Source organism: Acomys russatus, chromosome 26, assembly GCF_903995435.1.
Source record: "Acomys russatus chromosome 26, mAcoRus1.1, whole genome shotgun sequence".
Lineage (NCBI taxonomy): Eukaryota > Metazoa > Chordata > Mammalia > Rodentia > Muridae > Acomys > Acomys russatus.
In genome coordinates this window covers 34067407-34085443 of record NC_067162.1, presented here as the reverse complement: position 1 = coordinate 34085443, position 18037 = coordinate 34067407, and the positions used below count along the sequence as shown (strand labels likewise).

The 18037-nt window shown below is 45.0% G+C and overlaps 1 protein-coding gene across 1 annotated transcript in view; it reads right to left on the bottom strand.

Moving 5' to 3' along the window:
- The window catches only part of Pmfbp1 (polyamine modulated factor 1 binding protein 1), a 40652-nt gene that overhangs the window by 18102 nt on the left and 4513 nt on the right, over positions 1–18037 (bottom strand). The window contains exons 2-6 of the mRNA XM_051168893.1: positions 17591–17746; positions 6306–6554; positions 3093–3314; positions 1163–1333; positions 485–595 (exon numbers count right to left, since the gene is read on the bottom strand). Coding sequence (XP_051024850.1) covers positions 485–595; positions 1163–1333; positions 3093–3314; positions 6306–6554; positions 17591–17746 — 909 coding nt within the window. The remainder of the gene's footprint in view (positions 1–484; positions 596–1162; positions 1334–3092; positions 3315–6305; positions 6555–17590; positions 17747–18037) is intronic.

The following is an 18037-nucleotide window of genomic DNA, read 5'->3' as shown; positions in this document are numbered from 1 at the left end:
GGAGGTTATGAGCCGTCTGGTATGGGTGCAGGGAATTGACCTTGGGCTCTTTGCTGCTCTTAACTAATGAGTCATTTCTTTAGGCCAACTCTGCTTTGAAGTTACAGACTTAGAAAGAAAAAGAGTTTGTACTGATAAATTTCTTTCATATTTGGTTTTTCAACTCTAGGCAGAGTCTAGAAGTTTTTTTGTTTTTTGTTTTTTAAAGAGTCTTTCTGAGTCTATGAAGCCAACAGGAGTACTGTCTTGCTTGGATGTAACCTCAGAAGTGGATTAAGAGGTAGGTGCATCCTACAATCTACTTAATGCTGCCATAGTCTCTGGGGCGGGGGCACATTATGCAGAGTTTCCTTCTGGCAAGACTGGGCAAGGTTACATAAATACAGAACACTTACAAACTATAGTATCAAAATAAAAAAGACAACCAGGGAAAGCCGGAAGCCAGCTCTCTCGGTGTAAGCCCACAGAAGCAAAGGAAGCCCACCTTTTTGATGTCCTCACAGTCTTCTGAGGAGGTAGGGGGATGCCTGTGGGTGGCTGTGTAGGAAGCAAAGTCAGCTTGTAATTTTATCAAAGCCTCCTCACGCTCTAGAACCTGTAAGAGATCACGGGCCAGTCAGGGTGAGCGGTCAGTAACATGCAGTGGTTCCCTCTCTACAGCATAGGTTTGTGTGTAATTAGATGACTCAGTGTGCTCGGCATGTGGGGTGGAAAAGGGATTTTGCTTTTAATATTTTATCAGGTTCTCTAAGTCAGAAGAGCTTCAGATTTGAGGCTTTCTGAACTCCCATGCTATATGAAGCAGGCTTTTGGGAGGCTATGGGAAACTTGTTCCTAATTTACCAGAGGTCAAGAATTAGCGTTTGATTCCCTTAGAAAGTTTTTTTTTTAAATGGAGTGGACAAAAATATGAAAAAAAAAAAAAAACCCAAAAACAAAACAAAAAAACTTAAAGACCATGTAATTTGTGTTCTCTGTATCTCTTTAGAATATTGAACTTGATACCACAGATGCCACAAAAGTATGAACAAGAGGCAGGGACAAGTTTACGTGCGATTCGAGGAGTCTCGGTTGAAGAGATTAGGTTAAGTGACTCCCCCTCTTCCTTCCTCATGGCTCTATGTGGAGTCTGGTAGACAATGTTCTAAAGTGAGGCACGTACCAGAGAGTTGCTGCAGGCCAGTTTATTCCGGAGCTCCTGGATTAGGTCGTCCTGCTCAGAAACCTTTTTCCAAACTTCAGACAGGCGCTTCAGGGTCTCCTGATGCTCTTGAATCACGCATGGGGAGGTGTAGATGCGCACCTTCGAGTGGTCACCCTTGCTCTCAGGCTCCTGCCACATTTACAGATAATGAATTGGTTTTGCTCGGAATTTGTGAGTCACCTTCTGAGTCCTACTAGGCTCATGTTCTAAAAGTCTATGCTCCCCTTTGGTGAGCAGAATGTCCTTAACAAAAGAAAAAAAAAAATACCAGCCAGCGAGGACTCAAGATGAAAGTCCCCAACGGTTCTCAGGACTGTGACTCAGGCCCCTCCCTGGTGACACCCTCTGTTCTAAGCATGTTCTGTGTGCACATCTGGACAGTTCTATAGTCCGACTTGTTTCCTTTTATAACCAAGGGTGCCGCTGCACGCTACTGTAATGACCATCCTCACTTGGCAACTTGCTGAGGTTATTTTCCATGCGGTTATTTGTAGTGCTGCTGTATTCTCTCCTCTTCTTCTTTCCACTCTCTCCTGTCTCTCTCATCTCTCTCTGTCTTTCTCTCTCTCTCTCTCTTTGTATATATGTGTGTGTGTGTGTCTCTGTGTGTCTGTGTACATGCACATATATGCATGTGTGTGTGTATGTGTGTGTCTCTGTGTGTCTGTGTACATGCACATATTTGCATGTATGTGTTCATGTGTGTGGAGACCAGAGGTTACTTCTGGGTGTCTTCTTCAACCATTCTCTGGTTTATGTTTTGAGACAGCTTCCTATTGAACCTGCAGCTCACTGATTGGCTGGACTGCCTGTCCAACAAGCCCCAGGAGTTCTCCTATCTCTATCCCCTCAATGTTGGGTTACAAGAGTTCTCTCTAGCTCGGCTCTTGGCAGTCAAACCTGGGTCATCAAGCTTGCAGGCTGAGTACTTTACTAAGCTGTCTCCCCCAGGCTATCCTCTTCATAAAACTGGCTTCAAATTATAACAAATATTTGTGTCTGACTTCTCTCTAAAAAAAAAAAAAAAAAAAAAAAACCCTTGACCTTGCAGGCACATGTATATTTCTCTCTGACTACCACCTCTTGTCCTGTACCCTCTCCAGCTTCTAGAGAGGACAAACAGTGCACATCCTTCCAGAACTTTTATCTCTACACTTACATTATAAAAGGATCTATATAGTAATGGGTTATGTTGTATTCATAAAACATAAAAATGGATTTTAAAACTTAAGACGTCCTAGAGATTTGCTCAATGTACCTATGCTTCCATTCTATCCTGTCCTTTCAAATTGTTTTTAAGATGCATTTATCCAGTTTTTTTCTTTTTTTGGTTGAGAGGCATAATAGAGTATTTGTAGTTCTTTCCTAAAATGAAGCCGAATTGAAAACTTTCGCACATCAATCTTTGAGCACCTTTTGGCAAGTGTGTAGATGAAATTCCTAGAATTGGGACTGTAGTTTATGGCCCAAAACAAAATAGATACGATATACCTTTGAGCAAGCTATAGCACTAGTACTGGACACTGTCATCAAGATTTTGTGTGTGTGTGTGTGTATGTGTGTGTGTGTGTGTGTGTGTGAATATGCATGCAAGTGTGTGTGGAGGCTAGGGGAAACCTTCAGCAGGTACCTTTAGGGGTACTTTTCCCCTCCTTTGAGACAGGGTCACTCAGTGTCCTGGGACTCACCAGTTAGGCTAGAGTGGCTTGTCAGTGAGACAGGGCTCTTCCCATCTCTGATTCCAGGGATCACAGGCCTGCACCACCACACTCAACATCTGGGAGATGGCCTGGCAGCTTGTCTTTCACTCTTTGTCTAGCCCAGCTTTGCTCCTTTGTCTCCTGCAGGTTCCTTAGCTCCCGGCTGAGGAATGTGACTGAGGTCCTACCTGATTGATGATTCCGCTGAGCTCCCCCTCCAGCATCTTCACTTGGCACTCCAGCAGCTCGATGTTGCTAAGGGAAGTCTGGTACTTGTCCCTGTAGAGGCTTAAGCTCCTTTCTAGGGAGATGATCTTGTCCCCCGCCAAGGCAAGCTGCTCCTGAGCCAGATGGAGCTTGTCCCCAGTGTTCTTAGTATGATTCCCCATTTCCTCCTCGAAGAGAATGACCTGTTAGTGTAGGAGGGGACCACACTGAGGCCATGCATGCAGCCAACAAGGAAGGGAAGGACGTGACTGTGAGAGGTCCATAGCGAGCACATCTAAACTAGAAGCCTAAATGAACAGTGTGAGGAGCACGGCACACTGGGTCTAAGGGCATTAGCATTTAGTAGCAGGTTGTGAGCGGCTGGAGTACCACACAGGCTGTCTTCAGCGCCTTCTGTATCTTCTCCCACTCTCGCCGACATTTGTTAGGCACAGAATAGACACCTGATGATTATTAGGAATAAGCTTGAGCCTCACTGAAAGGACTTGGGATGGCCGCGTCCTTTCTTTCCTCGCATTCTTTTAGAGGTCTCATCTCACTGAAAGGACTTGGAATGGCCCCGTCCTTTCTTTCCTTGCATTCTTTTAGAAATCTCATCTCACTGAAAGAACTTGGGATGGCCGCGTCCTTTCTTTCCTCGCATTCTTTTAGAGATCTCATTTGGAAAGCCGAGTCCCATACCCATGCAGATTCATGTCAGCAAATTCCCAAGAGATAGTGAAGGGCTGTGGTCCTTAGTTCCTCTGAGATCTGTATGATCCTCTGACAGGTGCCTCTAGGATGCTCACGAGCATCCCACTGGGTAAGGATGAGCTATACGTATATGGGAGACAGCCTCACCTCTCTCGTAATGTTGTGGAGACTAGATTTTTTAATTAGCGACCGACTGTACATAGCTGAGTGTGCTAAACTGCATGTCGAGTTACAGTGTTCAAGGAGTCAAGAGTCACCATGGAAGGCTTTCTGTTGTTTCAAACTGTCCAAATCTGACAGGAACTGGCCCATTTTAATTAAGCTGGTTAAACTAACTGCCTCTCATCTGAGATTCCTTTTGGGAAAGGATCATTTAGCTTAAGATGTCTCCTATCTTAGGGAGAGAGGGGCATTTGATATCTGTGTATTACCGCAGAAGAAGTTCATCCTCCTTACATTCCCGCAGCACTCACTGCTTTTAAACACATGTGTGTGTGTGCAGGCACACGCGCGCGTCTATATGCAGTGTGTGTTTACAGTCAGCTCTATGGATACCTACTTACGCTGTTTGCACACAGCCTGTTGCAACTATAAGAACTTTCGGCTGCTTGCCCTTTCAACCAGAGGGGAAAAATAAGGAAGCTGAGACATGTGGGAGAGTGAGCACCCCAGGACTCACCAGTAGTTGGGGTGGGTTAGAAGCTACACTCTGAGGAATGCTCCATAGTATCTTCCAGAGCCCCTAGGGCTTGAACTCCCCACTGCCCAGAGCAAGTAATCCACCCCCTTAGGGACTTGCCCTTCGTTGACCACAACCTCTGCATGCTTCCTGGAACTACTTCCGGGATTCAGTACATGACTGCGCTCATGTGCTCACCTCAGGGTCTACTGTTGTCAGAACCCAGCCTTGGATAGGGCTACGGTGCTTCTGTGTTGATGGCATCAAGACGGGTGCGCAGAATGTTTAGAATAAAATTTGCAATGCTTTCTCCGTTTGAGGCTTGGTGACTGCTGCTTGCCCGCTCCCGTACCTATCCTCTCTTTCTTAGCTGCTAGACATTTATTTGATTTTGACGGTGGGCATCAATATGTCTCCCTAAACATGACATTTCTTGGCTTCCTAGGAACTAGCTCTAAGCATGTGGTTGTGTGTGTGTGTGTGTGTGTGTGTGTGTGTGTGTGTATGTGTGCGTGCATGTGTGTGCATTCGTGTGTGTAACTTTCGACAAGTGTCCTTAAAAAGAAAGCAGGCGCTTGCTTCCCATCTTCACTTTCATGTGGGTTGTTTGGTATAAGGATGTGACCGCTGGAGTTGTGACAGCCACCTCCCGTGACCCAGGGAATGGATGTCCTGAATGGATGTGGTGATAGAGCTAAAAGACAGACGTTAGGTCCCTGGTGACACACCTAGCTGTCATAACAGCAGCAGCTCACCCGTGCCTGACCATCGTTAATAGCTCTTTCTGCTCCTTGTTGCTAAGTAGCCTCCCGGCCACCTCCATGGTTCCTTTATCCAAGCTGGACTCTTGCTTAGGGTGAACTAAGCAGCCTGTTTGAACACTGGAGAGCTTTGTTAAACCACAGCTGAAGCTCACAGACTTTCCCCAAGTGACATTTTGTGGGATGACCTTTCGTCCCTCCTCTCCCAATCGTTCTCAGCACACTCTTTCTAGGCTATACTGTGCCCTTTCAAGAGTTTTCTGTGCTCTCTCCAAGGTCCTCTTTAAAGTCCCCGGAGTTAGTCTTTAAGTAAAAACACCGTCTAAAATACTCCTCGGAGTTTTTGTTAAGCCTGAAAGGAGAAACTATGCAGGTAAGGACACCCATGAGTCCGCCTGCCCTATTACACAGAACTATGGTGCTAAGGCTGTCTGTGTCCCTTCTGCCAGCCCGTCTTAGTTCTGTGGGTCTTTGGAATTTACTTGGGATTTCATTGGCATGCCATTCTTTGCTTTAAAAAAACACTGCCCTGGAGCAGCAATATAAGTGAATGTCCAAATTCATTTAAAACTAAGTCTCTCAGCTCTAACACTCCAGCTTGAAGAAACAATATGGCACTTGGTGACCACTCAGACCAGCGGCTGGGCATTCTACCAACTGTGCAGGTGCCAGGGAAGCTGGACTTCCTAAAAATAGATGATTTAATGGGCCTTTTACTTTTTTCCCCAGCTCTGAGAGACCTGGAGCCTTTTGCATTTTAACAGCCATAACAATATGTCCTCTCATACCACACGTGTGCACACGAACCCCACACCCTGCACACACTAACACTGGTTCTCTCAACCTAGTCATGCTGGTCCATTTAGTTTCCTTTTGCCAACCTTCAGGCGGGCGTCATGAACTGAAGAGGGGAGGGCTCTTGAGCCTGCTCAAGGTGGTGCAAGGTCCTATCTTTGGAATGCTTGCCTGCTGCTAGCCAGCCTGAGTGCTGGAGGTACAAAGGGCCCCTGGGGCATGTTAAAGGTTAAATCTCACGGTACCTCATCTTCCTTAAGTTTGCAGTGATGGTGAAGAAGGACGAGGTCAGAAGTCTGCTTTTCCAGGATCGACTGGTACTGCACAAGGGAGCAGTAGGAAGTCTGCAGCTCCTGGGTGCGGAACTCCAGCTCCTGCTGAAGGGCCATGAGCTTCTTCTTTAGTTGTTGGAGTTGCATCAGGTGACACTGCTTAGTGGTCCTGAAGTCTATCTGGGTCTCCTTGAATGGTAACTTCTGGGCCTGCTTCTTGTTCTATAGCACAGGCAGGATGTACAGAACAGGGTTAGCAGGCCACAGGGATGCAGTCCTTCTTTGTATTTTGTTTGTTTGTTTGTTTTTGCATTAGTTCAATCATTTCTACCCAGCCTTCCACCCTTTGATGTTTTCACCCCCAGAGAGAAATTTCTAGGCATTTCACTGCATTCCTGAAGCACCATGTCACCTCCTATTCCTCCTCTGCAAGAAGGAATCTAAAGAAGAAAAGATGGTTCTTTTAAAAATTGGAAAATTTCAGTTATGCATTTGTGCGGGTGGGTGGGTATGCGCCTACCATGGTCTGTATGTGGAGGTCAGAGGGCAACTTTGGAGAGTTGATTTTCCTCCATCTACCATGTGAGTCTTGGTGACTCAGGTTATCAAGAGTGGTGGCAAACCTCTTTACTCACGGAGCCATCTCACTGCCCTGCACCCCCAATCCAGAAGGAAAACAACCATACATAGAAAGGACAGAGAGATGTAGTCAATGCTGTGCATATATATTACCAACACATATAAAGATGGCAAGCTTGACCTGGGAGGAAGTACAGCTTTCATCAATGGTTCAGCTTTCATCAATGGTTCTTGAGCTGAATTTAGTTACTATAAATACTCAAGTAACTGAGCACTGGAAATGCTGGGTTCTGGGGCTTCTGAAGTGCTGGAGGGCGAAAGGCAGAGACAGTGCTCACATTGGAGCACCTACTGTCTCTTCTGAAGAAAGCTGTGATGTGGTAGACGGTGTGTGTGTGTGTGTGTGTGTGTGCATGTGTGTGTGCATGGGTGTACACATGTGTATGTGCATGCACGTGCACCCCTCCCCCCACTACACAGTCTTCCTGAATGGCTTCTGGATCCTTCACTAAGCACATCCTCTATTCCAAACTCTCTGCAAGCAGGACACTTCCTGATTTACTTTTTTCCCAGGAAAATTCAAGTTTTGCATTGGTGCCCCTCTCTCTCTTTATATATATTTTTTTATCCTCATCGACTGTGACAATGACTTGTGAAGGAGAGGTGGGTAAACAGGCAGCCTGGTGGCTGGCGGACCTTAGCTTCCATCTCTCCACTCATTCTTCAACGTTCTGTTCACAGCCCTCTCTTCTTGCTGGGTTTGCTAACCTGCCCTTGCATCAGGATTGTAGACCTACCTGGCAAATCCCTGGATGTGGTGTTTCTTATTTTGCCTGCACTTATTTCTGTGTATAATACATTCTGCTTGTATTATAAATTCTCACAGAGTAATGACTTGTCTGTTTCTACAGGGTATAAATTAGAGATTTATTCTTAGCCATGTATTTGGATAAAAGGAATGAAAGGCTGGCCTAAGAAATTTTGTTGACTCTAGAACTTGACCTGATGGCCTTGGTCACACTAATAGAATTCATTTAACAAAACAGCATTCAGACATATTTCAGAACATTTTCTTTTTTATTTTTACTTTTTCGTATATGAATACTGTATTTTCATCATTTCCACCCCATTATCTTCCCTTATAGCTTTTCCCATGCGTCCCTATTCCCTCTCAAATTCATGATGTGTTATTCTTTAGATATTATTAACTCTATATCTATTATCTATCTATCTATCTATCTATCATCTACCTACCTTCCTATCCATTTGACCTACTGAATCCATTTAGCATTGCTTGTAAGTGTTTAGGGCTGAGTATGTGAGATTGTACAACTTGTCAGGGGTCTTGACTACAGAGATAGTTGACACTCTTCTTCCTCCTCCTCCTCCTCCTCAGCAGCCCTTGATTGCCTGTAGCAATCCTTTAGGAGAGGGGGTTGTGAAATTTCCCTCATCCGTGTTGGCATGTCGACTGGTGCTGTCACTCTACAGGTCTTGCTCAAGCAGCCATACTGTTGAGGACTCACAGGTGCAGCTTCCTGGTCTTGTCCTGGTCACCTGTCTCTTCCCGTCTTTCTACCCACTCTTCTGTGTAGGAGTAGGGATTGTACTATAGATACCTAACACTTGGAGTTGGGCACCCTACAGTCTGTGTCATAGAAATTAGGGCAGGTCCTTTTTGGTTCAAATTCAGCCCTGGTCCAGGACTAGGGCCCTTTGTTTTCTGTAGTTTGCCAAGTCGTGGATCTCTGTAATAGTTACTATCGGCTGGAAAAAGAAGCTTCTCTGATGAGGGATGAGCTCCACTCTGGTCTGTGGGCAGAGGGATAAGTATTTAGAATACAGCTAGACATGATATTGGCATAGAAAATGGCAGTAGAAGGCTCTTCTCTAGGGTCTATGACATCTAGTCACAGGTGGTTGGCAAGGTCGGCAGTACCAGGCATGAGATTTCCTCCCACTGAGTGAGCTGAGGTTCAACTAGACAGCTGTTGGCTACCTACAAGATAACAGTGCCACCACTGCACCATTGAAGAGACCTTGCTGGGCTGGCAGTTGTTGTGGTTTGTAGGCTTTTGGGAGCTTTGTAGCATTACTGATCACTTCTCCTTTGGCAGCTCACATGGTGACCTTCCAGTGTTGCTCTGCCAGACAGTTCTCAGAAGGCTTCCAGATCATCTCAGTTCCTCCAATTCCTGTGTTCGAAAGTATGTGGTATTTTCAGCACTAGGATCTTAAAAACCACTTGCTAATCGAATAAACTGGCGAGGGCTGATGGGCAAGGCAGTAGTAAGCAGAAATCCGCATGCAGCCTAGGGCGATGCTGGGCTGTCTTCCTATGTTCAGATATGTTTCTTTATGTGTAGCTTGTGCCTTGTAAAGGGAGGCAGCCAGACTGGTGTACAGGACCTTAACAGAAACCACTGTGCATGTGCACTGAGCATGAGCCTGGTCCAAGGCTAGAGTCACACAGCACTGGGGGCAGATCTGTGGTGTCATTCTAAGCTGCAGCTTCCTCTCCATAATGATTTCCAAGCCTGCCTTGGACTTTGTAGGGAGAAAGACTGACTCAGAGGAGGGAAAAAGAGCTGGTGGCCCTCACTTACTTCCCCCATGTAGCACTGTGGTGTGCTCACCAACAGGGTTTTACCTTCAGGTTCCTCCCAGAACCAAGAGCCATGACAGTAACTATACTTTTTTTCAGTCTCTTGGACTTACTCAAGGCATTAAAGAATGAACATTTCTATCATTTTATTGAAGTTTAATAATTTCTAAATGATAAAATCCCTGCCATTGTTAAATATGCAGTTTGAGCATTGCATTATAGTTATAGAATTATGAGTGGGCTGTGGAGAGGGCTCAGTTAGTGAAGTGCTCTGGCCAAGCCCCCGGAAGCCACATAAAAGTCAAGCGTTGTCATCAGGGTCCATAGTGAGAGCACTGGATATGTGGGAGAGAGTTGAGACAGGTGGCGATAGGCAGGTGCTCAAACTCGCTGGCCAGCCAGTCTAGCCAGTCAGTGGCCTCTGGATTCAGTGAAGGCCCTGACTCAAGGGATAAAGGAATAGTAGAAGATATCTCATGTGGTCCCTACATGTATGTAGATATATGCACATGTGTATTCTGCATGCACACACACATGGATAACACATACATATACATACACACACATGAGAAACCGAGAGACTGGGAGAGATGAGAGAAAGACAGACACAGAGACAAAGGAGATAAGAGTAGAGTGCTTTGTGCACAAAAGCACAAAGAGCAAAACAAAGCAGACAGGAGGATGAGGCAGGCAGGGTGGAGTAGTTTATCATTTCAGAATAAAAGCCCTTATGGGACGCTCATAGAGAGGGTGGGTTGTGTCCGGATGGGAAGGAGTGCAAAGGAACCAAGCAGTAAGGATGTCCCAGAGACAGATGATAGCAAGTCTAGAGAGGAAAAGGTGCAAATCTGCCTAGTGGTATTTGAGATCCCTGGAGACGCTCCAGCTACTGCTCAGCTGAAGCAGAGAAAGTAAAGGCAGAGAAGTGATGCCAGATAAGGTGAAAAGAAAAAGAAAAAGACACCAGGCCCTGTAAGGTAAGGAGGCCATCAGGAAGTCCTTTGCTTCGTTCAAGAGATGACAACCCACTGGAAAGTACTGTGAAGGGAGTTAGACACTCTATCATAGAGTTTATGAAGGACATGTGACAAGTTCTACTGAAGGTCAACTAGAAGGCAGGAGCAGAGCAAGCACACAGGAGGCGGCTGTTTGATGAAGCCAGGCAAGGGGGGGGGGAGGAGAGAGAGAGACAGACAGACAGAGAGACAGAGAGACAGAGAGAGAGGAGAGGGGGTGTGGGATAAGATCACAGCAGTAAAGTTATGAGAAGCTGTTGGGTTCTAGACCTACCCTGAAAACTGAGCCTCCAGAATTCACTGCTGAGTTACAGTTAGCCTGTGCAGGAATCATGGCCACCCAAGACAGAGTGCTTTTAACAGGGGAGCCTGAGTCATGGGAGAGGTGGAGTTTGAATGAAACTTAGTTGAGACCCTACAGAAAGAAAGCCTAAGTGAAAAGGCTGGTGAGAGCAGAGATAAGGTAAAAACTCGGCCCAGCTCAGAACCAGAAAGACAGATGCTGCCTGTGCAAAGCCTCTCTCACCCGCATGCCTCAGAATTGAGAAGATGGACAAGAAGCGGGCAACTACCAGCATCAGCAACAGAAATGTTCAGCACAGACAAGTTGAATGTTTGGACCAAGAAACCCATGAATGCAGCTACAGGGGAGGTGATGAGACTTCTAGCCAAGTGAAGATGAAATGTGCATTCATAGCATGTTGCTGTAATTGTCTATGTATGCATATGTGCACTTTCAGTCTTCCCAGGCCAAAGATGTTGCTGTCCTCACAACTCATCTGTAAGTGAGGTTTGGGCATGCATGTACATGCATGAGAATGTCTGTGTGTGTGTGTGTGTGTCCTCCATCCCTTTCTCCTTTCTCTGCTCTCCTCTCTCCTCCTCCTCCTCCTCCTTCTTCTTCTTCTTCTTCTTCTCTCTCTCTCTCTCTCTCTCTCTCTCTCTCTCTCTCTCTCTCTCTCTCTCTTTCTGTCTCTGTCTCTATCTCTCTCTGTCTCTCTCTCTCTCCCCCTCCCCCTTCCCCCTCACACACAGGCACATAAATGTGTATACAGAGAAGTCTCCAAGAGCTCAAATCCACTTGTCTATACAGATAAGGGGACTAGTAGGAGCTATAAAGGAAACAAAGCTATTATAGCTTAATACTTAGCTAAAGGGAGGTGTAAACATTTTGGGTTAGGGTTGATTTGAGGGACTTGTTTCAGTGAAGAAAAGACCCCTAAGTCTCCTATTACTTTTGCTCAAATCACTTCTCTCTCTCCTCCTCCTCCTTCTTCCTCCCTCTCTCCTCTCTCTCTCTCTCTCTCTCTCTCTCTCTCTCTCTCTCTCTCTCTCTTTCTTTCTCAACTTTTTTGAAGGCAGATGGATTGCAGAGGGTTTAAGACTTTGGATCCACTGTGTATCAGGATTTGCATCTGCCTCTCCGCCACTGGACACGGAGGCCCCAGCTGAAACCCAGCTACCGCCTCCTCGTGTATACTCCTTCATCGCACTTCCCTTTTCTTATGTCTCCACTTTTCACTGTCCAAACGAATGAGAAAAACACTCTGTGTTTGAAAGAAGCAAAACTGTCTTTCAGGCTTTTCCTCCCTGTACCTGGGGATGCCAGGAAAATTCAGAGTCACTCGTTGGCCTCCTGTGGGTATAGAATGCCTTTTCCTGCATGCTGTGTATGAAGCCCCACACCCTGGCAGCAATATTAATGAACTACAAATCATGTCTCTTCCTCACAGGTCATGTGGAATAGTTCTGGATTTTACTTTAGTTTGGGGTAACACAACGGGGCAGCCATATAATGGGGGTGTTTTGAACTCTTGCTGTATGTAACAGAGATAACATCTGGACGGATGTAGCTGATTAGGAAGGTCCAAGAACTGTTTAAATCCTCAGAGAAATTGGGACTTCATAAGATGGGACTTTTATACATTTGCATAGTATAGATATCTATGGGTTCGGAGAAACCAAAATGTAAAGACTATGAGAAATGTCTAAATAGTTCAGACCTATTAAATTTCTACTTATTTCTCCTTATATATTTAAAAGTTTATTTTTCTTAACTTTTAAAAAGAGATTTATTTATTTTATGTATGTGGGTTTTCTGTCTTCATGCACACTAGAAGAGGGCATCAGATTCTACTATAGATGGTTGTGAGCCACCATGTGGTTGCTGGGACTTGAACTCAGGACCTCTGGAAGAGCAGCCAGTGCTCTTAACTGCTGAGCCATCTCTTCAGCTCTTTTCTTAACTCTTGATAAATGTAAATCATGCATGATAGGTTAAATTCATATCTTACTTATATGTGTGCCAAAAGACAGATTCAGAAACTCACCACTACTCTTTCTTTTCTTTTCTTTTTCTTTTTTTTTTTTTTTTGAGACAGGGTTTCTCTGTGTAGCCTTGGCTGTCCTGGACTCACTTTGTAGACCAGGCTGGCCTCGAATATACAGTGATCCACCTGCCTCTGGCTCCCAAGTGCTGGGATTAAAGGCGTGCATCACCACCTCCCGGGCCTACTGTTTCTATATCATGTGTGTTCACATATGTTTGTGTGTGTACATGGGGGTGTGCATACATGTGGGGTCAGAGGTTGACATCAGTTGTCTTCCTCAATTTTTAGAAACAAGGTCTCTTACTGGATCTGGAGCTTACTGTTTCCACTAAACTAGCTCTGAGCTTTAGGAATTTGCCATTTCCCCCAACACCCCCTCCTCCTGTGCCTGACCCCCAGTGCTAGGCTCACAGATGTGTGTCACTGCACCCAGCTTTAACCTGGGTCCTGGGATGTGAATTCAGGCCTTCATGCTTGCATTTTACTCATTGGCCATCTCCTAGGCCCAGTCTACCTTCCATTAAAGTGTTTTTTTTCCCCCTAGTGAAGATATACAAATATTCTTCCTTGGCTTTTAATTTGGAATCTGGAAGAAAAAAACCCAAGTAGATTAGAAGTGCTCTTATAGAAATAATACCAGCACTCTAGGTGACTTCTCAGTGTGGGATGTGATCCTGGAGGCCATCTGGTCTACCAGATTTCTCAGCTAGGTTTCTGCCCTGCTATCAGCCACCTGAGATCTCTGGCTGCCCGTAGGAACCCATTCCCATATTTAGTCAACCTTTCAGCCCCACTGTGGTCAAAGAGATTATAGCTATTGCTCCCACCTTGCCTATGAGGCTACTTGATCACAGAAGGAAATTAATTGGCCTGGCGTGATTCATTTTTTTGAAAAGTCACATTGGTTTCCACCCAATACTTTGTGCTTTTAAAGTTGATGCTAATTGATTGATGTTAAGTTCTATATTTTCCCTGATATTGAAGTGAAGCTGACAAGTCTATAATTACCAGGATTGTCCTTTTTCCCTTTTAAAAAAAGATGAGCACTTCATTTACCCTTTTTCAGTCTACAGGGACTTTCTTTATCCTCTTGAGCTCTCAAAAATAATCACTAGCAGCTATGTAATAACACCTGCCAATTCCTTAAGCACTCTTGGAAGAATGGCATCAGGCCCTGCTGATTTGCCTAGAGCTGGCTTTTCAGAATACCTTTTAACCATTTATTCCCTCTTCAGGCTTGTACGTTCTGCTGTCAAAGGTTGGCATTGTTCCGAGAGCTGTGTCCCTGATGGTTTCTTTTATCCATTTAAGAACATGGATCTTCTCTGTCTTCTTCCGAGTCATTGTTGTGAACTTCTCCCCCTGTCTTTGAGGTGTTGAGTGAGATAGTTCCATGGAGCGCCAGGCTAACCTCCATCACTAGAGAGGCTCGTCTGTTACTTCTTATGTCATCTATAAACTACGTGCACTTTTCGTGTTGAATGCAGAAGAGCGGCATGCTCAGCAACAGGCATTTCATTAAAATGAATGTTTGTGGTTTAGACAGTCTACATGGGGCCCATTAAAAAAATCTACCTGGAATGATTTTTCTGTTCACAGGCAAATTCAAAAATAGGACAATCAAACCAAGAAATTAATGCTGGTGGGTTATCAGGAATGACACTAGATACTGTTTTTTGAGTTTTACATATATTCCCATTAGTTTTTATTTTCTGTTCTAGGATCCAATTCAGGACCTCACCTTGCATTTAGCAAAATCATTAAAATTGCTTTCATTACCAACGGTTTAAAATGATGCCTTATGATAATGTTCACCACGGTTTTACTGATTTGTAGATAGTCAACTTATTATCTTTGCTTGAAAGGACAACATTTGTTTTATATATTTTATACTAAATATAGTGCCCTCCATACATCTCCAAAATTAGTGCAACAATAAGAATCCCAGTACATGGGTATGCTCGCTATGTCCCCACCAATGAATAAAACCTGGTAAATGGCTATTAAGGCTTTTCTTTTTCAGCTGTGTGTGTGTGTACGTTTCCAAGTATGCATGCCTATGTGCATTTGTGTGGTGGTTAGGCATTGATGTCAGACATCTTCCTCAATTGCTGTCTGCCTTATTTTTGGAGGACTAGGCTTTCCCTAACAGGTATCTTTCCTATTCAGCTTGACTGCCAGGCTAGCAAGGCTCAGGCGGCCCTAGTGCTGAGGTTATAGGCTACAGCTTTTTATATGCCACTCTTTTTTATAGGAATTCTGAGGATTCAGACTCAGGCCCTCAGGCTTGTGTAACACGCACTTAGCCTACTGAGCCATATTTCCAGCTTCTTGCTTGTTTTTAGAGATGTGTCTTGCTGTGTAACTCAGGGTAGCCTAGAACTTGCTATGTAGGCCAGGATGGTCTGAGTCTGGTAATGCCCCTGCCTCAAGTTTCCTGGCTCTGGGATTTCAGCTGTGTACCACAATACCCATAGTGTTATTTTAATATGTCTGTTGTTCTTTTTCTCCTTTCACTTTGTCACTCGTTGGCTAAAGTGAGGGGGGTAAAGGTACAAGTTGAAGGAGGTGGTCAGGCAAGCACCCAGAAGTTCTGCACCCTGGGCACCCTACTTAAGTAATCCTTTATCTTACAAATGTTATTTTAAATTGTACTTTTGTAAATGTGTGGGTGTGGGTGTCTGAGTGTGGGTTTGTGCAGATGAATGCAATATATGTGGAGCTCAGAAGAGGGCGTCAGGGACCCCGGAGCTGGAGTTCTGAGAGGTCGTGTGCTGCCCAGCACTGGGAATCAACTCAGGTCTTGGGCCTTCTGCAAGGGCAGTCTGCTCTTAATGGCGGAGTCATCTCCCCAGAACCTCATTGTCTTTATCACAGTCTCTGCTTGTTCCTGGGTTTTGGAGTCTATAGTTTTTGATTTGCAGGGCTGTGCACTTTCTCTTCCACCACCCACCTCTCTCCTTCTGTTTCTTTCGTTATGCATAACATCTGATATAATATTTTGCTTTTCTCTCTTAAATGTGGTCCTCAGTCATGACCGCCTGCCTCTTTCCCCAGCTCCTCCTCAGTAGTAGCGAAAATTCCAGAAAGCCTGGTGTTTCTCCTTTGTCAACACAGTACATTTCCTGTGGAAGGCAGGTCTTAAAGGGGTTTTGAGGAGATGAGTGTAGGTCTGAGTGTAATTGTGTATTTGTATGCATAGTCTGCAATTTAAATTTTGTGCTAAGTGCTAGGGGAAAAAAAAAGAGCTTGTTTTAAAGCTTGTCTCAAGCTGTTAGACCTTCTTCTGGGCAATTAGAATAATAAAATGCAATTTAATGCCGTTCTCCTTCTAAGTTGCCAGATACATTTATAAACCGCATGGCTTTCTCTGACTGGGGCGTTAAGTAAACTCATGATAGCCATAGTGGAAATATCCTAAAATGTTAATATTTAGAAAGAAAGAAATTATGATCATCTTCTTGAGATTGATTTAGGAAAACCAGTGGTTTTTTTTCCCTCTTTGTTTCTTCCTGAGGAAAGAGTGGCAAGGTCAGTAAGACATAGGGGAACTGCTCCGTTGGTAGCACCTTTAGGCAGCTGCAGAGAACAGTATGTGGTTTATATTGGCAAACGGCGAGTCCTGGGAACATGCTAACGGACAGTGAAGACAGACCAGGTCCTTGGGCACCAGAAACATGTGGCACCTACACAGCAGCTGAGGGTCTAACCCAGGAATTCAGCAAGGACCTGTGCAACCACCAACGACTTTATGTTTACACGGCACTCAGTTTATAAACAGAAAACATGACTGCAGTGAGGGATTCCCAACAAACAGCCATTCCATCCACTTCCCCAATTTGCATCAATAAATTTAAAGGACTGGTTTACACACGTCAGGTTTAGAGTTCCTAAGAGAAAGAGAACCTGAGGTTGAAGGGAAATTGCTCAGTTGGTGAACTGCCAAGACCCATAGATAGGATAGTGTCAATCCGAAGTCAGTTTTGCGAGGGACAGCCATGCTGTGAGGTCAGTCTGCCCTTTCCACAGCCAAGTAGGACTGCCGAATGACTTGCCTGCGCTGTGAAATCAGGTCCTGTAACAAGGCACTGAGTGCCATGTGGTGTACGGGGAGGTGGTAAGGGGAAACTCAGACAAGTTGGGGACTGAGAGAGGGAAGAGTGAAAAGCAGATGAAGCTGGTGATGACTGGTCCACTGGGCTTAGGCCCATTGAGAAATTCTGGGAGAGAGCAAAGAGCCAGCCTTGAGCAAATAATCTGGACTAAGGGGCAAGGAGTGTGGCTATTTGACCCATCTTCTCCCTATCTGTTATTGGTGGAGGACTCTCTGGCACTTTAGCCTATCGAATGACTGGATTCCAGCCTTCAAAAGAACAGCTCCCTGGCTGGAAGGGGAAGGGGTGGCTTTAAGAGTGTCTGTCATATTCTTGCACAGAGATGCCTCCGAGCAGGCGCAGTGGCTCTCATTGCCATGGCTAACTTGGGAGTTTGTCTAAGGCCCATCCTTATATCACTGTGATCTAGTATTTCCAGGACCAGCTAACTCCAGATAAAGAAAAAGATAATTCTCAATATCTCAATAATGTTGGAGATAGCTAGACCGAAAGAAATCCCAAAGATAGGAGTAACTTCTTTGGTGTCAGAGTATGAGAGGTAAATGCAGCTCTGTCACCGAGTGACCACAGCGGTCAAGGGAGCAGAGGCAGGCAGCACTGCCCGGTGCCTTACGTGGCTGTTACTCATGATGGCTTCCTCCACACACAGCTGGTTCTCTTTCAAGGTCTTCCCCTGTCTCTTGCAGACATCGTGGAGATTCTTGATGTCGAGTTGCAGGTTCAAGAGCTTGCTGTTCAGGCTGTTCACTTCTCTGTCTCTCTCCCCGGCCTAGGAAGCCAGAAAAACAAAAGCATCAATTAGGAATGATGAAGGAAAATGCGTGCTTTCCTTCACTTAATGGGTTGACAGGGCGCTGAATCTGCGGGAAATTTGTTCATTGAGCCTCTGCTGTTATTACTCATCTTGGGTAACATTTACACAGGATCCATTTGTGAGGTGTCTGAGTGCCCTGCATTATTCAGACAATTACTTATTTATATTAATTAATCTTCGCCACGCTGCTGCTGGTGCATCAGACAATCCCCCTGTTTTTCAAGAGGAAGTCAGTGCCTAGAATGA